Raw genomic sequence first — 23,143 nt, 5'->3', positions numbered from 1 at the left:
TGTAGATGTTTACTGATCCTGAGCTTTAGAGACACAAAGGTATGAAAGAGGAGCATGATGTAACAATAACTCCAGTGTTTGTTCCCTGACATTTTAAAGTGGAGGTCATGAAGTGTGTCAGTGAGGCTGAAGGTGTGTTTAGTGTGTGTGGATCACAAAGTGAAGCTGTGAACTAACCAGAGACACAGGAGGTCAGTGTGATGAGCAGCAGGATGCTGCAGATCATCTTCTCCCTGAGAGAGGAGACAGAGGAGAAGAGTCATCAATCAGCTGACTCACCAAAAATATATTTCTGTCGAAGCAATTCTTTAGAAAAATACTCTTATATATTTCAGAAGCTCCCGGTGTTGTCACAGTTCTCCCCATACTCCCCTGTCATCCTGCCTCACACTCCCTGCTCATCAGCTCAACCACACTCACCTGCCCACACAGCTGCATCTGCTCTGTAATCAACTCACTCTGTATTAAAGCTCCTGTCTCACACACACACACACACACACTCACTGCCAGGTTGTTCTCTGCACTATGCCAGACGCTCCAGCACCCTCGGACTGATCCCATTACCGACCTCGCCTGCCCCGGTAAACGCCTCAGCCTTCTGTCCCTGGCGTCTGCCTGCCTGCCTGCCTGCCTGTCTGTCTGCCTGCCTGTTCCTGTGGCTGCTGGGTGTTTTCCCGGCTGGAGTTCTCTATGTGAGTCAGCCCTGTTTCCTTCTGTTTGTTCAATCCTGAATTAAAGCTCATACCAACTAGTCCTCGTGTCTGACACACTGTACACTTGTGACAGGTACTCCCTTTGAGCTTTGATCCAGTAAATAGTAATCAGCCTTTCCAGCTCTAGTTCAACACAGGTGTGACTTAATAGAGACATGTTCATTTTCTAATAGAATACACTTTTCAAGCCACAGTTACCAGGGAAAATATGTATACTATTATTATTATAGCTCTGAGATCAGTGAATGGTTTTGTTAAAACATTGACTGTAATCCTGTATTTAAGATTTATAGAGAAGCCTGTATGTGATCACCTGGAGAAGTCTTTATTGCTCCAGGTTTACATCCTTCCATCAGGGAATGTCAACCTCAAAATATCAACGAAATCAACCCGTCTCATCAGATATTATAAGTTAGGATTTGAGTGTGAGGTGAAGTTGACCCATATCAACAAATAAGCAAATTGCAAGTCTCTTCTTCCAAAGAATCGAGTAAGTGGTCGTCATCAGATTTAGAATTAAAACTATAAATATTGACAACAATGAAATTATATTATTAACCTTAATAATCAAACTGACATCGTGAACATGAATGTCACAGTGGGAATATATATAATATTTTTTTTTTTTTAAAAAGAGACTCCTGCAGAATGGTCTGCTCCATGAGACAGAATGGTCTGCTCCATGAGACAGAATGGTCTGCTCCATGAGACAGAATGGTCTGCTCCATGAGACAGAATGGTCTGCTCCATGAGACAGAATGGTCTGCTCCATGAGACAGAATGGTTTGCTCCAGTGTGATTTCCAAAGGACTAAATAAAAACCAAACAAAAGATGCTTCCATCATGTTTGTTTCTTTAAAGGCTGCTGGTGCGTTTCTCCAGGAGGACGCGGCTCCTCACAAACGACCCAGATGCTGAGAACATATTAAACATGAACATTAATAACGTTACGAAATGCGGGGCCGCAGGTTCGAGTCCTTTTGTAAGGAATTAAAGAATGTAAAGTAGAGAAGATGGAGCCTAACTGTGATTCATCATTAGAACACTGAGTCTGCAGAGATCAATAATTCACTGTATCAATACTTCCAGATAGAACATCTATAAAACTTTCCGGTCTGGAGAAAGATGAACCTCCTGTTGTCCCTATGGACTGTAATCGGGACTGTCGGTGTCTGATGCTGCTGTCGACACCACCCGTCACGTGTGCGTGCGTCTGACGTGTACCCATCGTGCGTCATCAGACAGCTGATGTGTGTATTTATTATTTATCTTTTACTTACTGATTTACTCTTCTTTTAGGAGATGAGAGGTCGTTCTCAAATAATCAATTTTATGTTTTTATTTTATTGTAATTCTTTTGTAAAAACAGCCACAATAACAAAGTTCAAATTAAAAAGTTGATGAATAAACTAGATGTGTAATATCATGCTCAGATTTCATGTGTTTTTATGCTCCATCTTTAATCCTTAACGTTTCTCAGACATGTAATTATAATACTTGATACCTTCTGCTGCAGGAGGAGAGGTCTCATCATGTTGTTCCTCTTGAAAGTGAAAGTAAAGTTGAAGCAGCATCAGGTTGTAGTTTTTGGTAAAACCAGCATTTTACTGCTGTTATGAAACAATCATCAGTTCTCTTCCAAACTTAAAGCGTTAACAGTAATGTTCCATTTCACAACAACATGACTGGTGATAGAGATGAATTATTAAAGAGCTTCCTCTCTGGTAGTTCAGATCAAATCAACTCTCATAGTCACACATGAACACAGTGACGTTAAGAGTTTGTTATATTTAATATAGAACCATAGTTTACCCTCACTGTGTCTGATCCTGTCTGTTACAGCTGTTATTCACCGTCTTTCATTGATTGTCTTTGTTATTCTAATTCACTGTGTGCAAAATAATAATATGCTGATCTTTCATTATTTTCACACAGTCATAATGTTTATTGCACTTTGTTTTTATTCATTAATTTTGAACAATGCAATGAACAGTAAATATAGCAAACGGTCAATACAAAATAATAAATAAGATATTAACAAAAAATTCACATTTCAAAATAGCAGCAGGAAGAAATCAACATATGTTGTCAAACCCCTTCTCCATAACTCCCATAATTAACTCAATATTTATCGCATAAAAATAATTATAGTATATAATATATTCAACTCAAGCAACTTGCAGAGGAAAACATGCCACTAAACCATTTAGTTAACTGTTTATGTTGCACATTCAGACTTTCCGAAGAAATTAACAATTAAAATATGACTTCCAATATTATCCTTTAAACTATTCAGCATCATATCAGAATTAAAGCTCCACCTTAAACAGATGTTAAGTACATTTGACTACATTGTGATAATACTTATTTGAATGTGGGACTTTTATTAGTTTACAGTTTTACTCCAGATGTTTTGATTACTGTTATGAAAAGCTGTTAATAAGTCGCGTTATTAAGTTTTAATGTTTCATGTCAGAAGGTGACCGTTATAGGCTTTAATATAACTGTGAGCTTTACTTTAACACATACAGACAATAAAATAATGACAATAAATAACAGCTCTCTATAACAGACAAAAATGAAGTGAGTATAATAAGAGGTAGTCTAATGAGTTGATGAGGCGTCCTATCAGAGTAATGAACTAGAACTCTGTCTCCTCTGTCATCTATCCAGCTCTGAGGTCAGACTGGAACTGGACAGACAGTGATGAAGAGGAGGATGAAGAACAAGATGAAAACCGTCCTAGATAACCCCTCTGACCCGCTACGACCAGCTGTGACTGAGCAGCTCATTCACACATCAGATCATCACAACCAGAACATCAGACGCTGCTTTGGAACAATATACCGATGAGAGACTAGAATCATCTGTGTGTGTGGAGGGAAACAGTGGAATCTTGTTCTTCAGGCTGGGATTGATTCATTGAATGTTGTTCTTCAGGCTGGGATTAAATCATTAAACATAGTTTTCTACGCAGATTGAATCTTGTTCTTCTGAGATTGATTCATTGAATGTTGGGCTGGAATTAAATCAGTGAAAGAAACCCCAATAAAAAGCCAGCAGAGTTCCTGCTGCTACTATCAGTCCCAGTCCACAGTAGAAGACGATCCATCCTGGACTCACTGGTTCTGATGAACTTCCTGTCGGTGAAGCATCTCTTCCTCCACTTGTCTCTGTAAAGAGACCAAACAAGTCTGTGTCATTGATGTGAAGAAAAAACATCTCACTGAAAAAGAAAACTAAATGTCCACAACAGATTAAGTTGAAACATATTTCACAGATCCTGTAAGAAAGAAGTTTAAAGACTGAGGAAGTCCACAATAATCAGGTTCTTTAAATCCAGGAAATCTCCTGAATTGCGCCTGATGACAAACTTCTACTGAGTCAACTCACCTGTGACATTGAGGCGACATTCCCTAGAACCAACACCTGTTTTCACATCACAAAGGTAACGACCCGAGTCATCAGTCCTGAGTCTGGACATGTGGAGTCTGAGTCGTCCTTCTCTGAGGACGTCTTTGTCAAACTGGACTCGTCCTGAAAACCGTTCATCCTGAGACTCTGGAACCTCGACACCTTGATGAAGATGAAACAGGACGAAGGGCCTGAGATCAGTTAACAGTTGACAGAAGATAAAAATGGACTTGGAGGAACCGTCTCTTCTGGTTGAGAACGTCCATTCCAGTGTGATGTTGTGGTTCTCCTCTGCCTGATAGGATCTCTGTGTCACATTCACTACAAATGATCCTGTTGAGGAGACAGAGAATACAGTTTAGCCATAATAGCTTGATAAAAAGTTTTACTGCCGATCATCATGGATGATGCCATTCCTCAGCTCGTAGTTCTTCTGATGGGGCAGAAGACAGCTCCATGAGGTCTGTCGTTGGCATGGCACTGGCTCGCCTGCAGCTGAATATACGCCAGTCGGGACCTCCACCTGCTAGGCCCCAGCCACCTTTACTGCTCCTCCATCTGAAGAATATCAGAGGCAATTGCGTCCGTGCTGGAGGGACACCAATCTTTCTCCTGTCTTACATCTGATGGCCGAACCCTGGCGGCCGATACAGGATGCGGCAAAATTTGGCCTCAACTGGATGCCAACCATTGAGAATATTGCTTCCCTCAGTTTTCCCTTGAATGGACTCTGAGGCCTGATCGGCAACTCCCTCTCTCAACTCATTATTGCCCTCTGAGCTTCTCTGGCCGGGGAACTTGGGCATCTGATGTCAACTAGGGTTCAGACTCGCCGCAAGGTTCGGCTGGTGCAGTGGCCCTTGTCGGAGGACCTTCCTGTTAGAACCCGGGGAACTGTTCAGTTCAGCTGCTCTACAGGCGCTAAGCGGACTGTTCAAGCTCATCGGGTCTTCGTAGGGACACCCCCCCCCAGCCCGAAGGCCTTGGGGTCCCATGTTCAGCCTCCAGCTCACCTCAGCGCCCTGTTTAGGGGCAGGTCCTCTACCAACACCAACCTGGCCCCTTCCCCTCCAGGCAACCTCTGAATTTGGAGACTTACAGTCGCCCTTCCAAAAACCTCAGAGGCTGGGGGGCCAGGAATAAATGTCTCCAGGGACGGGACAGGAGTTGGCTGGAACGCCGACGGGACAGGAGTCGGCCAGAACGCCGACGGGACAGAGGTCGGCCTGAACGCCGACTGGACAGGCGTCAGCTGGAAAGCCGGCGGGACAGGAGGTGCAGGCAGCGGCCAGAAAGCCGGCGAGACAGGCGCAGTCTGGATAGCTGGCGAGACAAGCTTAGGGACCGGCTGAGCGAAGGTCTGTGAAATGGCTGTCGTGAGCTGCTGAACCTGGTTGCTGCTCGCCAGGGCATGACAAACATCAGCGGTGTTGGTGACAACCTTGGTCTCGCGTCTCTGGAGCGCCTCTTCAATGAACCCGAACCGGGCCTGTGACGAGGTGTCGAACGCTGGGTCCATGTCGTGGCCAGATCGTACTGTCACGGTTGGTGTGTGGACCCAAGAGCAGTACGACGAGGAGACAGATAAAGTTCTGGAGCTTTATTTGAAGCTGTGAACACAGCAGACAGACAGGCAGGATATGACTCACAGAGGGAAACAGGCAAGGGATCAGGCAGACGGAAACCAGAGGAAGCGGAGGCTAATCTCGTGGTCGGGGACAGAAGAGGTTAACCGGGGCAGAGGCTAATCCGTGGTCTGGGACAGAAGGCTGAGACGTTGACCGGGGCACAGGCAAGGCAGGGAAGTCCAGACAGGCAGGGTCGGCAATGGGAAATCAGTCCACAGGAAATTGCTGGAAAGTGTAGCATGAAAACAACGAACGATCTGGCAGCGAGTGTGTGAATGAGTGGGGCATTTATACTGCAGGGTGTAGGTGCAGCAGAGTGAGCAGGTGAGAGGGATTGTGCTGATGAGGTGGGTGTGGCAGACAGGTGCACTGAATGAAGCTGATTAGATGAGTGAGGGAGAGTGTGGTGAGAGAGAGGGGGCTGGGCTGTGAGCTGGAAGTGGACTCAGAGAGAGAGTGACAGGCAGGTGAACCGTATGGAGGAAGAACTGTGACATGAACAGCCTTCCCTTGGATTCCAAGTGGCACAGGCGCAAGAGGATAAAGGTTTCACAGCAGTGCCTACTGGCTCTAACCCCGTGGAGGGAGAGGCAGACCTGTCAAGGGGTATCCTCATGGGCGCCGGTCCATTCCACCGGGAGGTTGTCACAACAGATGCCTGTTGTCGGCTCGGGTGCAGTGGTCTGCTCAGGATCACATGGAGCAAGTCAGTGTTGAGCTATGGGCCGTGCACCTAGCACTGAAACACATCTTACCATACTGATGAGGAACCATGTGCTTATCCGCTCGGACAAACCCTCGACCGTGTTTGGGGTCAAGGTGCTCCGGCTCACACGTGGCCAGGCTGTTTTTATACCTTTTCACAGTTTCCTTCTGATCTCACCAACGCTCCTCAGGGCAACAACCTCCTGGTTGACTTGGTTCTCCCTGCTGAACCGTAACCCTGATGCATGGCGCCCTGGCCCCTACTCGACAGGATGAACCTCCAAATCCGCCTCCAGCAAGTGGGCCGGATTTGGCATCCCGACCCCTTCCGCCTTCAGCTGTGGGTCTGGCCGCTGGAGGGTCCGACCCGCTGCTGAGTGGTTGCATTGAGCCAGTCAGAGGGACTATTCTGAGTGTCATCTATCAGTCTGCAGAACGAGAACAGGTGGAGTTATTTTTTCTGACTGGAAGGGCTGTGCAAACATAGCGACTAGTAATTCAGATGTGAGAGCCTTTAAACTCCACCTGTAGATGTTTACTGATCCTGAGCTTTAGAGACACAAAGGTATGAAAGAGGAGCATGATGTAACAATAACTCCAGTGTTTGTTCCCTGACATTTTAAAGTGGAGGTCATGAAGTGTGTCAGTGAGGCTGAAGGTGTGTTTAGTGTGTGTGGATCACAAAGTGAAGCTGTGAACTAACCAGAGACACAGGAGGTCAGTGTGATGAGCAGCAGGATGCTGCAGATCATCTTCTCCCTGAGAGAGGAGACAGAGGAGAAGAGTCATCAACGCATCACATCACAGTTCATTACATGTATAAGAGAGGCAGAATTATACAGTCTGCTGTTGTTTGTCAAATAATCTATGTACTTGTTCTTTTACAACAGCTTCAATGACAGAATTAAATGTTTAAAGAATAAATCTGTGTATTATAATCTCTGCTTCCGTTCCTGTGATTTCATGTGTTTTTATGTTCATATTAATCCTTAATGTTTCTGAGTAAACATAATATAACAGCTGATCACACACATGTCTTCCTCTTTGTTTACCTTATTACGTCTCAATGTTTCCACTGGTAACTCCACACCTTGTTTGACTATTAGTTGCTATGAACTGTGGGTAAAGTCTGCAGGAATGCGGATTGTTCACAAGTGTTCATAAAGGGTTCAAAATGTCAGAGAGACTCAAACACTCGATGACGTCCCAGTGGAACAGAACTAAACCCTCACAGACTCAATAATAATAATCAATAAGGAATGCTCACTGATGCAGACAAATACAATAATCTACAGATGATCAACAGATGATATCCTCTTTATAAAGAAAGATGCACCACAGTCTACTCACCGGGCTGAAGGGGAACCTGGACCTGGTCGCACCAGGAGGTTATGTATTCCGGCTCTCTATAGTTCGATGCCCGCTGCTTTGACCGTCCTCTCTCTCCTCTCTATGCTCGTTTAGATGAGCTGCTCCTCCCTCTGGAGAAAGGAGATTGACTGCAGGAGGAGCTTTAACACAAGCTATGGAAAACGAAAGTCCCGTTTTTTCTCGCGGTACTGAATTCTCACATCACAACCATCCTGGCTTCTCTCTAAATATATACATGTTGTATCATGTTGTCTGAGGAGAATCTCACCTGGAGCTGCAGGTGTTCTGTTTAAACCTCAACAAAGATCTGTGAGCAATACTGAGAATGTCTAAATTGATGACTGAAATGAGTGTTTTTCCAAAATAAAAAATATAAAAATAAATACATGTTTTTTTTACTGATCACTTTTAAAGCGCGTATTATTGATATTAATACATTATTCTACTAAATGATTGACCTTCCTGTTAATCGTCCAGTCATCCTTTGAACTCTGAGTCTGAACAGGAAACAAACTCACTGGATCAATAAGTTCACACAGAACTTAAAAAAACTAATTTCATTTGTTCTGACGGTTGATTTAATGACGATCACGGCTCTGTCTGTCTGTTTTAAGACAATGACGATAAGACTTTGTATCTATTTAAAGTAGAAAACACAAATACTTATACAAAAACCAGCATATGGCAGTATTGGTAGGCCTGGAGTCGTATTTATTGATGAGTTTACTGAACCTAACAGCTCAGCATGGAGCTCACGACTGTGTCTGGAAAAAGATCTATGAGGATTCTTTTATAGTGAACATTGTGTAAATCTCAACCACCAAGCTGTAATCATCAATAGTTAGCGTTAGCATTTTGTTGTAGTTTTTAAATGCGTTGTTCCGTTCCCCTATTGAGGTCCAGGGGATGAGGGGAGTAAGAATATAAATAACACAGGGAACAAGGAATTTATTAACCACAAATCAGAAAATACTCAAAAGGCAACAACTGAAAACAACTTTCTTAAAAAGGAAAGTGACATTTAGTGAATAACCTTAACTCCAAAGATCATCAACTCCTACACTAACAAGCCCACGCGGCTTGTAGCAAAGATGAACAGTAAGTCACACTAGACACACAGTTAGAAGCTTCCACTTGGCCGACTGGCTCTCTGCCTGCGTCTCTGCCTGCTTCAAGCTGAAACATTTTTCACACGTCCTGCAAGAAAGAAGTGTAACGACTGAGGAAGTCCACAATAATCAGGTTGTTTTTTATCCCCAGACTCTCCTGATTTGAGCCTGATGACAAACTTCTACTGAGTCAACTCACCTGTGACATTGAGGTGACATTCCCTAGAACCAACACCAACACCTGTTTCCACATCACAAAGGTAAAGACCCGAGTCATCAGTCCTGAGTCTGGACATGTGGAGTCTGAGTCGTCCTTCTCTGAGGACGTCTTTGTCAAACTGGACTCGTCCTGAAAACTGCTGAAATCTTGGAACCTCATCGAGTGTCTTTTTCAGTTTTAGCTGAATCTTTGTAAAACTCTGCAGGAACAGCTTGTGAATCTAAAAAGAGCTGCACAGGCCTCCACTTAAAGAAATAATGTGTAATGATTTCCACTTCTTGGAGAGATAACTGAGGGGAAACCCAGACAGTTTGTAGTTTTCTGTCCACGTTAAAATACAGCTCAGCATCAGGTCTATTGTGATTGGTCCAGAGATATGGCTTCACCTAAGAGGGTTACTCCAGTTCATTAACATACTGCACTGTGCATGATGCACAAGCGGGTTTCTGTGGGTGAACCCGTCTGCACTTCCAGCGTTTAGAGCTCACAGCAGCTGATACTTCTGCAAATAAGAACAAAACGTTTCCATCCAGCTCTCCGCCTCCTCATCTACCTCCTCTCTACCTCCTCATCTACCTCATCTACCTCCTCATCTACCTCCTCATCTACCTCGTCGTCTACCTCCTCATCTACCTCCTCGTCTACCTCCTCGTTTTACACTTGTGGATTAACCTGCGACTTTCAAGAGGAATAATTGTTTTTTTTTTTATTGATGTGAAATAATGTGCAAAGAATTGTTTGTTATTAATTCTTCAAACTTTGATCTTATTATTATTATTATTATATTATATTCCTTTATTGATCCCCATGGGGAAATTCAGGTGTTGCAGCAGCTCAACTACATAGAAACAGATAATAAATACAACATATTATAAAATAAAATAAAATAAAAAAAAATAGAAATGTACAGTATATCCACATATAATAATAATATAAACAAAAATAAATAAAATAAAATAATGTATAAAATAAAATAAAATAAAATAAATAAAAAAAAAAATGTACAGTATACATGGGGTCTGGTAGCATGTTGACAGACTGTGGTCTCCGCTGTTATTGTACAGTACTGATATATATATATATATAATGGGCACAGATGAGTGGAGAGAAGATATATCCTGGTTTATAGTAATCAGCCGATGGATGAAAGAGTGCCCAGCTGCCACAGTTCCTCATGGAGAGGGTGAGAGGGACTTACACATGTACTATTATGTATGTACACACATATATACATACATACACATGTATAGGAGTCACTGAGTCAGTGGAGAGAAGAGGAGCTGGTTTAGTAACAGTCGAGTGTTATGGAGGACGGGACTTCCTCTTTATGTTTGATTTGTCTTCTGTGTCTGTAAATTTGAGAATATGAGGATTATTGATTTATATTTCAGGCTGTTCTCCCCCAGCGTTCACCTCACTGATACATGAAGTGATTTTATTACATGTATAAACCTCTAGACTTTAATATTTACATATTTGTTTCAACAACATTTCTGTTCATGTTGAAAACTTTCTGCACATTAAAAACATAAATCACATGTCTGTGTTCTCTGGGCAGCCGATAATAATCGTTATATTTAAGAGGAAAAAAAAGTTAAATCATTAAGAGAATAAAGCCATAATATGTCAAGAAAAACATCGACCTGCCCGGTGATCAGAAACTAAAAAATAGTCTCTTTGTGTGTCTTTGCAGCTGTTTGGCATCTCTTTGTAGTCTTTCTGTGTATTATTGTAGTCTTTTCTTGTCTTTGCCTCAAGTTGAGCAGGAGTTTAAGTTAGACTCAAAAAATAAAGAAATATAGTTCACTGATTAAATAATATTTACATGTCTGTGGATTTTACAAAGGAGGTCAATTAGTTTTTGAAGAGGCTGGAGGTCTCATAAATCTACTGTGAGTAAATGTTTTGCTGCCAAAATAAGGCAATAAAGTCGTCTATGAATATGAGATATGAGTTTACAGATAATTACAATCCCTTCTTGACATTGTTAAGGTTGGTTTATGCTTTTTGTTTAGTTTAAACCAAAAACATAAATCCCTTTTTTTTTGTAATGCAAACAAAGCATATTATTACAACTTCTTATCTCAAATGTGCAGAACGTTTTCAGCATGAACGGAAATATTGTTGAAACAAATGTTTAAATCTTAAAGTCTAGAGGTTTATACATTGAATAAAATCACTTCATGTATCAGTGAGGTGAACTGAAATATCAAGAAGTAAACCACATATTCAACATTTTATAAACACAGAACATAAACCACACAGAGGAAGTCCCGTCTCTTCTGCATGAAAGGTGATTCACAGACCTCACCACACTGAGGACCTGGCTCACAGTAACTACACCTCTTCATCCTCTTCTCTCTACAGACTCAGAGCCTCGTGGAGTGAAGACGTTCTGTCTGGACTTATTGACACAGTGAACTATTGATCTCTACAGACTCAGTGTTCTCAGGATGATTGACAGGTAGGCTCCTTCTTCTCTACTTTTAACATTTAGTCCTCAACACAGACCAGCACTTCATACTTTATTTATAGGGAGAGGGTTAAATGGTGGAAGTGACACACAAACATTTGGGAATGTTTTTTCAAAAAAAGATGTTTTAAAAAAGTTATAAAAACTTGTGTGTGTTTTTTTAAATCAGAAGAAAATTACAGGAAGTGTATTCAACATAGGTATTCAAGAACAGCTTATAAATACAGTGTGTGTGTTTTAATTGCAAAGTAACAATGCAAACAACAGGACAGCACAATAAGTGTGTGTGCAGGATTACAGAAGTCAACTCTTTTTGACCTTTTTTTTGTCTGTCTTGAAGAAAACTAAAACCTCATGAAACATCCTGACCTATTTTTTTATTTAACTTGGGGGATTTTTGGAAGAAACGACTTCCTGCCAGAAACTCTCAGCTCTCGATCTCAGTCAGTCAGCTGTAGAGTTGGGAAGTCTTTTCTTGTGATTTCAGTGAGTTTGATTCAAAATGTAAAAACAACACAAACGTTACAAAGAAGACGAGTTGTGTTTGACTGATCAAGGAGCGTTCACGTGAATTCTCCACAGGCGGGGGCTCATTCTTTTATTATTCCGAAAGATCATGAATGCAGCATGAATGCCTGATCGACCCAATGTTAATGAATGTGAAAAAAGTCTAATGCTGTTCAAACAAAGAGGAAATAAAACCTCCTTCAGTGGATTGAACTAAACTGTATGTTGACCAAACGTTAACAGAAATGTTTTCTTGTTGAAATGTGATCGTGACGGGTTGTACTTGTGGTTTTTATGTGGTTTTTATAACAGACATTCTTCAAGTGAAACTAAGAGCAGAAATCACTTTCCAACACGTCTTTAACCACAACCACAAAAACAAGACAGCAGTGATGATCATCTGATCAGAGCTGGTATTTTAAAGAATCCCACTTGTTACACAAAGTTTCGTGTTTCTTCGTGAAAACTATCAATAAGTAATGTTCATAAAACTCTAAATGTATCTTTCAGACCAATAGTTAAATCCATGTCTTGTGTTTCTGGTTCATTTGGACTCGGCTGCTGGTTCATGTTTTAAAAGTATTAAAGTTTGAGAGAGACAGAGACAAATGTATACATGAGAATGATATCTAAATAATATGGAGGTTAAACCATAACTACATGATGATTCACGGACCTGAATGCAGCTTCCTAATTTACTTCATCTTAAACCAGTCCAACAGACAGGTACCGGTTGGCCAATAGGGCTGCAGCTGCGGCAGTTGCCAAATCAAAAACCCGGGTGTGGGAGGAGTTTGGGGAGGCCATCTGAGCAGGATGCCCCCTGGACGCCTCCCTTTAGAGGTTTTCCGGGCACGTCCAAATGGTAAGAGGCCCCGGGGTCGACCCAGAACACGCTGGAGGGATTATATATCTCGTCTGGCCTGGGAACGCCTCGGGGTTCCCCAGGAGGAGCTGGAAAGTGTTGCTGGGGAGAAGGACGTCTGGAGGACCCTCCTTAGCTTATTGCCATACTCATTCTCCTTCACTTTAATCATTCTAATCTACTGAAGTGGCTCCATCTGGTGGCAGAAGTTCAGCACTGGTTCCTGGCTTGGTGTCGGTCCTCTGGTCAGTCATGTGGTCACCAGAAGCACAGAAGAAGAAGTGTTGTAGTGACTAAAGACAGACTGTAGGTGGCGTCTCTTGAACTGTGATGTGATGCGTTGATGACTCTTCTCCTCTGTCTCCTCTCTCAGGGAGAAGATGATCTGCAGCATCCTGCTGCTCATCACACTGACCTCCTGTGTCTCTGGTTAGTTCACAGCTTCACTTTGTGATCCACACACACTAAACACAAGCCTCCGTATGAAACCGCCTTAAAACGGCCAATGAGTCATAGTTAATACAAATTAACTACCAACAACCAACAACTAATTACTTTTTTTAAATTGTTGGACATGTTCTCTGCTCCTCACTTTCCCTCTCTGTCTCCTCAACAGGATCATTTGTAGTGAATGTGACACAGAGCTCCTATCAGGCAGAGGAGAACCACAACATCACACTGGAATGGACGTTCTCACCCAGAACAGACGGTTCCACCAACTCCCTTATTATCCTCTGTAAGATGTTAACTGATCTCAGACCCTTCGCCCTGTTTCATCTTCATCAAGGTGTCGAGGTTCCAGAGTCTCAGGATGAACGGTTTTCAGGACGAGTCCAGTTTGACAAAGACGTCCTCAGAGAAGGACGACTCAGACTCCACATGTCCAGACTCAGGACTGATGACTCGGGTCTTTACCTTTGTGATGTGAAAACAGGTGTTGGTGTTGGTTCTAGGGAATGTCACCTCAATGTCACAGGTGAGTTGGTTCCTGGATAAAAAAGAACCTGAGAGGAACATTATTGTGGACTTCCTCAGTTTAATCTGATGTGGACATTTAGTTTTATTTGTCAGTGAGATGTTTTCTCTTCACATTAATGACACAGACTTGTTTGTTCTCTTTACAGCAGCGAGCGATCGGCCCAAACCTGAGACACCAAACACAACAAGAGGAGGAAGAGATGCTTCACCGACAGGAAGTCCATCAGAACCAGAGAGTTGGGGATGGATGGCTGTCTACTGTGTAATAGGAGTGTTAGTAGTAATAGATCTGCTGGGAGTTTGTCATAGTTTCCGTCAATTTCTGCGTGAGGAAGAAGTTAATTCTGCTGAATAGTTTAAAGGATAATATTGGAAGTCATATTTTAATTGTTTAATCTGTTAGGAAAGTCTGAATGTGCAACATAACCATTAATATTTCTTCATCAACTAAATGTTTTAGTGGCGTGTTTTTCTCTGCAAGTTGCTTGAGTTGAATATCTTTTTATTAATAATTGTTTTTATACAACAAATATTGAGTTCATTATGTGAGTTATGGAGAAGGGGTTTGACAACATATGATATATTTCTTCCTGCTGCTTCCTTTTTTAAATATATAATAAAAAAAACATTTTTTTACAAGAACTTGCTTATTGACCGTTCCTTTATTTACTGTTCACTGCATGTTCAAGCACAAATAAAGTGAAATAATATGATTCTTTATATCATTCACATCCACATGAATCCCACTAATAAACATCATGACTGATTAAAATAATGAAAGATGAAGATATCATTTGTGCTGTAAGTCGTTTAAAAGTTGTTTTGGACACAATGAGTCAGAACAACAAAGACAATCAATGAAAGACGGTGAATAACAGCTGTAACAGACAGGATCAAACACAGTGAGGGTAAACTATGGTTCTATATTAAATATAACAAACTCTTAACGTCACTGTGTTCATGTGTGACTATGAGAGTTGATTTGATCTGAACTACCAGAGAGGAAGCTCTTTAATAATTCATCTCTATCACCAGTCATGTTGTTGTGAAATGGAACATTACTGTTAACGCTTTAAGTTTGGAAGAGAACTGATGATTGTTTCATAACAGCAGTAAAATGCTGGTTTTACCAAAAACTACAACCTGATGCTGCTTCAACTTTACTTTCACTTTCAAGAGGAACAACATGATGATGCAGCTCCTCCTGCAGCAGACGTTTGGTTTCCTCCTGCTTCCTCGTGTTAAAACATTACTCATGACTCAGCGACTCAGTTTGTCTGCTCCTCACTTTCCCTCTCTTTTCGGAAGCAAGATTTGCCGTAGACAGACAGACAGACAGACAGACGCTTATTGGCTGAGATAATAAAGAAAAACATTAGTTTAAAAAGAAGAGGGATATATAAGGTGTTATATAAACCATTTTATAATCCTTTGGTAAGAGGACATTGAAGCAGGATTTTATCTTTGATATTGCTAACGTGACTCGAGGAATCTTCTCAAGGTCTGAGAGACAGGAGCAGTTTGGGTTGACGTTGAGCTCCACCTCCATGCAAAGAGACAGCAGCTACATAGAAATGAAGACACAGTAGATGTTTGTAAATGTGGTTTTATTTGTGCTACCACTGTAGTTAACATTGTTGTAACATTTGAGTCAGTGCAAACATTCTAAATACCTCGAGGATACTTTTTCTACATCAGAGCATCCATCAAACACAAAACATTCCTCCAGGAAGTGACCTCAAATCACTCATGTTAACATAGATGATCTACAGAATATCACCTTTATAACACTATAACCCGTCTGGACAGGTCGGGAAATCAATCCTCTCCCTTACATGTTTCGAATGTTGGGCCTTTAAATAACATGAACACTAAAAAAAACAAAAAAAAACATAGCTCAATATGGTTCTTCATCCTGTGCAGCAGCTAAACTGGGCTGCAGCAGCTGATCAGTGAATCAGTTAACACCGTGTCAAATGTCTCAGTTAGCAAAGTAAAGAAATTGCAGTTTAAAAAGAATGTTAATGTATATAAAAAGTTACTGGACGCATTATTCTTATTTATGTCTGCATACATGGAGAAATCAACCACTGTGTTTCAAAGTCAGTAGTAATAATACAGTATAAAAGATGACATCTTATTATGCTGAGCTGACGTTATTACTCATTCAGTTCAATGTTATAGCCATCAACCAGGTGAATATCACCTCTGTTAGCAGATCAGTTATTATGAAGATAATGTTACACCTGGCTGGTTAGTGCGTGTAAATAATTAATAATAATTAAAGCGTGCAGCATGTTTTTAAGAGGAAGAGAAGTTTGCAAAACAAAAACAGTCGTCTTCTTTTTGACTATGGAGCCATAAAACTACGGAGATAAAAAATAAGTAATGCTTCCATAACGTTTGGCTTCTTCCTCGTGACAGAAAATGTCTCATGCAGATGAAAAGCGTTCCTGATGTTGATCGAGTGTCGTACAGTTTCTTCTCCAGGCTGGACTTCTTTTGAGTCCCAATCAAACGTGTGCAGCAAATAATCATCCAGCAGGTGTCGCTTTTCAAATTAGCCTTTTTTTCCCCCAAAACATGAAGAGCAGAATCCTCCAGCGTGTGATACAAAGTCATAGAGTCAGCAGCGTCGTTACAGGCTCATCTGGAGATCAGACCTACATTCTGTCCGACGGCGATCTGGATCCAATCATGAAGACCTCATTCATGCAGATCCCAGTCGGTCCAGTTGGGGACCAACAACGTGCCTTTGAGCAAAGCGTCTAGACTTGAAGTGGTTCGGTTGGAGCTAAGTCATACCTCTTGATGCTGTGGGGTCAGATAACAAAAGATGATTAATAATAATAATAATAATAATAATAATAATAACAATAATAGAAACTTGAGTTTGTCAGGATTTACCCAACAAGTAGCAACAAAGCGTTTTGTTTCTTACATTTAGGTTTTGATGATTCCGTTTATGTAACAATGCACCGACTCCAGCAGCCAGGATCAGTAAGACGCAGACGGACATCGGTATCAGAACGCTGAAATGGTGTCGACCAACTGAAGTAAAAGAAAAGCAGATGGCTGGTTAGTGGGTGACAAATATAGAAGCACCAATCAGAGTCCTATCAAATGCACTAATAGCTGGTTCGGTCTAGATGGTAATTCACGCTTTGAAGCCTTGAGTTCCACAGTTTGTGCAGTGTAGGCCATCTTGTTTTCTAGCAACCAGAGAACAGGGGGTGCAGGCGATGGGGGTTGCAGCAGTAGGGAGGGCTGATGGGGCTGCACAGTCCCAGCTCCTCCTTGTTTCCTGATCTAAAAACCCTCTTCTTCTCCTTGAGGAGGGTCTTAAAGACTTGAAACTAGAGATTGAGACCATAAACTCATCCCCTAGAGTCATTTGGTCCCCTTCTGTCTGACTCTAATCATGCTGAAAATTCCTCATGGAGCATCATTTATCTAAAAACATCATTCTTCTCCTTGAGGAGGGTCTTAAAGACTTGAAACTAGAGATTGAGACCATAAACTCATGTTTACAATGTTTACTGAGGGAATAAATCAAGAGAGAAGTAGAGTCATTTTCTCATAGACTTCTATACAACCAGATGGACAGTAGAGAGAATGCAGGTTTAAGACACTTCGGAATTGCTTTCATTTCCAAAACCCATAGGTTGGGTACCATAAAGACACTAATCATGCTGAAAATTCCTCATTCTCTCCTCATCAAAGACCGTTTTCTCACCTTCAACATCCGTCTCATCATCTGGATCATCTGGATTTGGGAGATTTCTTGGATCCAGCTGCGTCTCTGTCGTAGAGGTTTCATCAGAGCGTGGTGCTGAAAAAAGACAACATTAAAAGTGACAATTAGAGGAGGCAAAAACTGTTGATAAAACAATAATTCAAGTTTTGAAGATGTTCATTTTGAGCTTAGGGCAGCAAAAGCATACAAAGAGTCTCTACTCTGTGTAGACAAACAATAGATTAAACAAGAGTCCACAGCCACGCCTTAGAAACAACCCAACTCACCAACAACAAGCTGAACGATTGACTCCTTCACTTGGCTCTTTAACTTTGGGATGAAACATCTGTATCTTCCTTGGTCTGAGAGCGTCACGTTCAAGATCTTGAGTGAAATGTTCCCGTCTTTCAGGTCGTCAGTGAACAGCGCCGTCCTCATGACGTACGACCGGATCTTCATGCTCTGGTCTTCACGCCGGTCCCTGTAAAGGTGGATGTACTCGACCCGGCTCAGCTGATCGGCGGGGTCGGGCTTGAGGTCGGGATTCGACCACTCCACCGTAAAACCCTCCACGTTGAATTTAGGCTCCAGGTGGCACGGCAGGATGACGTCCTCGCCCAGAACAGCCATGATTGGCTGGCTTGAACCAATCACCTGAGGTCTATCTGGAAAACAAGGAGGGACAAATTCAAACTTTCTGAAAAGGAAGTACACTCATATGGAGGAACACTCATATCTTACTTTAGCAGTGCTAGAAAGGAAGCTTGAATCTTGGAGAGGCTGCAAACTAACAGCTATTTCCATCAAGGCTTCCATCAAGGTTGAGTCTTTAAGTAGCTTATTGTCAACGACCAACAGTGCAAAAAACAAGATGGCAATGGCCAAATCGTCGTTTGTGGACTGATGTTTTGAAGCCTCAAGTTCGGCGTTCTGACCGTAGCCATCTTGGTTTTTTTGGCAAACAATGAACATGACGTGATATTTTTTGGACTGTGGAGGAGTGACGTAGAGACGCCGTATAGTCTCGAGACCCGTCAATCACAGCAGCCCCGCCCTAAAGCATCCCCTGCTTTATGGTCTGTTTGACTCTAAATGGAGCATCATTTACTAAATGAACATCATGCTGTATTGAAGAAGATAAGATAAAATAAGATAATCCTTTATTAGTCCTGCAGCGGGGAAATTTACAGGATTTACAGCAGCATAGAGGATAGTGCAAACAAGAGACATAGTAAAAAAACCAAGATCAAAAACAAGTATTATAAATAAGCAATAAAAACAGTAAAGAATCCACAATAACTGAAATATTATATATACAGACAGAATAACTATTATAGCTATAATTGCACAGTGTATTAGTATATTAGTGTCATGTGGTCTGCTGGGAGCAGAGCTGGTTGTGCAGACTGACAGCAGCAGGAAGGAAGGACCTGCAGTACCTCTCCTTCACCACCGGGGGTGAAGCAGCCGGTGGTGAAGGAGCTGCACAGAGCTGTCAGGGTGTCCTGCATGGGGGGGGAGGTGTTGTCCATGCTGTAGGTTGTTGGAGTGGGGGGGGGGAGCCAAGTGTTGTGGAAAAGGGGGTGGAGGAAGAGGAGCAATCTACAGGGGGTGCAGGCGATGGGGGTTGCAGCAGTAGGGAGGTCTGGATGGGAGGGAGGGCTGTTCACCCACTGTTGGTCCCCCACAGGCTGTTGGTTGGCCCCCCTCTGCACAGTCCTCAGCTCCTCCTTGTTTCCTGATCTAAAAACCCTCTTCTTCTCCTTGAGGAGGGTCTTAAAGACTTGAAACTAGAGATTGAGACCATAAACTCATGTTTACAATGTTTACTGAGGGAATAAATCAAGAGAGAAGTAGAGTCATTTTCTCATAGACTTCTATACAACCAGATGGACACTAGAGAGAATGCAGCTTTAAGACACTTCGGAATTGCTTTCATTTCCAAAACCCATAGGTTGGGTACCATAAAGACACTAATCATGCTGAAAATTCCTCATTCTCTCCTCATCAAAGACCGTTTTCTCACCTTCAACATCCGTCTCATCATCTGGATCATCTGGATTTGGGAGATTTCTTGGATCCAGCTGCGTCTCTGTCGTAGAGGTTTCATCAGAGCGTGGTGCTGAAAAAAGACAACATTAAAAAGTGACAATTAGAGGAGGCAAAAACTGTTGATAAAACAATAATTCAAGTTTTGAAGATGTTCATTTTGAGCTTAGGGCAGCAAAAGCATACAAAGAGTCTCTACTCTGTGTAGACAAACAATAGATTAAACAAGAGTCCACAGCCACGCCTTAGAAACAACCCAACTCACCAACAACTAGCTGAACGATTGACTCCTTCACTTGGCTCTTTAACTTTGGGATGAAACATCTGTATCTTCCTTGGTCTGAGAGCGTCACGTTCAAGATCTTGAGTGAAATGTTCCCGTCTTTCAGGTCGTCAGTGAACAGCGCCGTCCTCATGACGTACGACCGGATCTTCATGCTCTGGTCTTCACGCCGGCCCCTGTAAAGGTGGACGTACTCGACCCGGCTCAGCTGATCGGCGGGGTCGGGCTTGAGGTCGGGATTCGACCACTCCACCGTAAAACCCTCCACGTTGAATTTAGGCTCCAGGTGGCACGGCAGGATGACGTCCTCGCCCAGAACAGCCATGATTGGCTGACTTGAACCAATCACCTGAGGTCTATCTGGAAAACAAGGAGGGACAAATTCAAACTTTCTGAAAAGGAAGTAAAGTCTGGATCTTCTTTTTTGTTAGGATTAACAGCAGCAACAGTGTTATATTAACTACTAATTTACTTCTTAATCATTTAAAACTGTTCTAAATTCATTCCAGATTTCCAGGACTAATAACATGTTACGCTTATCTTACTTTAGCAGTGCTAGAAAGGAAGCTTGAATCTTGGAGAGGCTGCAAACTAACAGCTATTTCCATCAAGGCTTCCATCAAGGTTGAGTCTTTAAGTAGCTTATTGTCAACGACCAACAGTGCAAAAAACAAGATGGCAATGGCCAAATCGTCGTTTGTGGACTGATGTTTTGAAGCCTCAAGTTCGGTGTTCTGACCGTAGCCATCTTGTTTTTTTTGGCAAACAATGAACATGACGTGATATTTTTTGGACTGTGGAGGAGTGACGTAGAGACGCCGTATAGTCTCGAGACCCGTCAATCACAGCAGCCCCGCCCTAAAGCATCCCCTGCTTTATGGTGAATCTGACTCTAAATGGAGCATAATTTACGAAATGAACATCATGCTGTATTGAAGAAGACTTAAAATGGCCCTATTGTGCTTTTCCACTTTTTCCCCTTCTTAGTGTGTTATATATATTTTTGTACATGTAAAAGGTCCGTAGAGTGTAAAACATGAAGTCCATGCTCATGAGGTTTGGATGAGTTCCAAATACTTTGAACTTGCCGCCGGGTTGATTTCACCTACACACACACACACACACACACGAAACACTAACAAAATACATTTAAGGACCAAAACCTAACATTAAATACTTTAACAACAAATTAACTGAAATTGTCTTAACTTCAAAAAATGAATTATTATGGTGTGGATGTTACCACGGTTTCAGACAGGGATGAGTGAGCAGCTGGTTATTCAGTTGGTTCCTTTAAGGATGTGAATCTCCCACTGGAATGGCAGTTGTGTTGTGGCGCAGTAAGAGTTTTGTACTTCCTGACACTGATAAGCTTCCTGCTCATGAGGTTTGGATGGTTTCCAAAGAATTTTCCCTACCAAGCTCTCACCATGAAAGACAACTGAATTGATGAAACATATAACTAGTCTGGCATGTCTGAGCAAACTTCCCCTCATGCAAAGGAAAAAGGGCTGATTTCCTCTGATTCAATATTTGATGAAACATTTCAGTAATTTAAGCAACTACAAATGTAAAAGTATTAAAACAGCAAATTCAGATATATCAGAATAATATGGCAAATATAACTGAAGCTAAATTATTAGAGAAAACAAACAGTTTGTCTCCCATAACATGCTTCATGCTGTTCTTTCAATTTAAATAATAAAACATATACAGTACCAGTCAAAAGTTTGGACACACCTTCTCATTCAATGGTTTTTCTTTATTTTTCTTTAATTTTTTTCTACATTGTAGATTAATATTGAAGACATCCAAACTATGAAGGAACACATATGGAATTATGTGGTAAACAAACAAATGCTCAACAAAGCAGAATATGTTTTATATTTTACATTCTTCAAATGAATGAGAAGGTGAGTCCAGACTATTGCCTGGTACTGTATAAAGACAATCCTATTCATAGTAGTTTTAAGTTAACGGCTAGTTTCGGTTTAACTTCACTCAAAGGCTCACAAACAGATGAATACACGTATAAAAGTACTATTATTTAGTGTATGAATTTTACAGAGAATCCGTACAGATCATAACGAGTTATTCTCATTCACATAACCTGTATATTCACACTGAAAACTGCCGTAGAGAGAAACCAGCTTACCTCTAACCTCCGTCCCCACAGCCACATTTAAGGGAACAATAAACGTCCACAGAGAACATGTGAAGAGCACCAAACCCCCGAGGTGGACCATGAACACAGCCGGTAGAGAGACCCAAACCTGCGTCCGGAGTGATCTGAGTGTCTGAATGAATCATGTTAGATAGAGCGTCTTTATATCTGAGGAACAACGTGGGCGTATTGGAAATGACTCATGGGGGAGGAATAATCATCTCAGGTTTCACTCTGTAGTTTATTGTGCCAACAAGGCAGAGAGGTTAAAAATAATCAGTGTTATGTAAATAGAAGCAGGTGGACAAATGTGAGTATATATGAATATATTTATTAAAAACGACAACATGAAATGTCCATGTCAAGAGTGAATTGTAGACAAACAGTGCAAATGAAAAAAATATTGATTATGTCATGTTATAGATTATACATGAAAACAACCAAATTAATTACAAATAAATAAATAAAATGAATTAAAATAAAATCCTTCATTAATTAAAAATAATGAAAATACTTGTTTTTCCTCATGTCTTTCTAACAGTTTGTCACATGATCACAATAAGACACAGTTGTTATGACTCAGCTTCTATGGGCCAGATCTGTAAAAACCTAAAAACAGGGAATAAAGTCATTTTAAACTGAATTTTCTTCATGTCTCGATAGTGAAAACTCCTTAACCTGATAAAAGCTTCGGACTTACTGCAACAATAAAAGTAATTATTGTGTAAAACTGAATGTGAAACACACTGATGCTGCAAACTGTAGACCACAAAGGGAAATCCTTTTTTCAATGTTTATTCTTTCAGACCAGAAACAGTCCAAAACCTAAATTTCCAGTAAATAACAACAGAGAAAAGCAGCAAATCCTCACATTTTAGAAGCTGGTAGCAGATAATGTTTGACTTCTTTTATTTGTAGGCATGGTTTT

The 23,143-nt window shown here is 41.4% G+C and overlaps 2 protein-coding genes across 2 annotated transcripts; one reads left to right on the top strand and one right to left on the bottom strand.

Annotated features, from left to right (window-relative positions):
• Nucleotides 1-11,489: 11,489 nt before the first annotated feature.
• Nucleotides 11,490-14,538, top strand: LOC129093716 (coxsackievirus and adenovirus receptor homolog). Its single transcript, XM_054601810.1, has 4 exons — nt 11,490-11,624; nt 13,379-13,434; nt 13,622-13,981; nt 14,130-14,538. The coding sequence occupies exons 1-4, from the start codon at nt 11,614-11,616 to the stop codon at nt 14,336-14,338; spliced, it is 636 nt and encodes a 211-aa protein (XP_054457785.1). The 5' UTR covers nt 11,490-11,613; the 3' UTR covers nt 14,339-14,538.
• A 1,035-nt stretch (nt 14,539-15,573) lies between these two features.
• LOC129093437 (uncharacterized) lies at nt 15,574-22,336 on the bottom strand. The gene is made up of 7 exons (XM_054601455.1): nt 22,207-22,336; nt 20,034-20,411; nt 19,746-19,841; nt 18,007-18,384; nt 17,720-17,815; nt 16,925-17,034; nt 15,574-16,797 (listed from the first exon to the last, which is right to left on the bottom strand). The coding sequence occupies exons 1-7, from the start codon at nt 22,295-22,297 to the stop codon at nt 16,783-16,785; spliced, it is 1,164 nt and encodes a 387-aa protein (XP_054457430.1). The 5' UTR covers nt 22,298-22,336; the 3' UTR covers nt 15,574-16,782.
• Nucleotides 22,337-23,143: the final 807 nt, after the last annotated feature.

This window comes from Anoplopoma fimbria, chromosome 7, assembly GCF_027596085.1.
Source record: "Anoplopoma fimbria isolate UVic2021 breed Golden Eagle Sablefish chromosome 7, Afim_UVic_2022, whole genome shotgun sequence".
Lineage (NCBI taxonomy): Eukaryota > Metazoa > Chordata > Actinopteri > Perciformes > Anoplopomatidae > Anoplopoma > Anoplopoma fimbria.
Note: the sequence above shows the minus strand (reverse complement) of the source record. Positions and strands in the feature narration are given on the sequence as shown.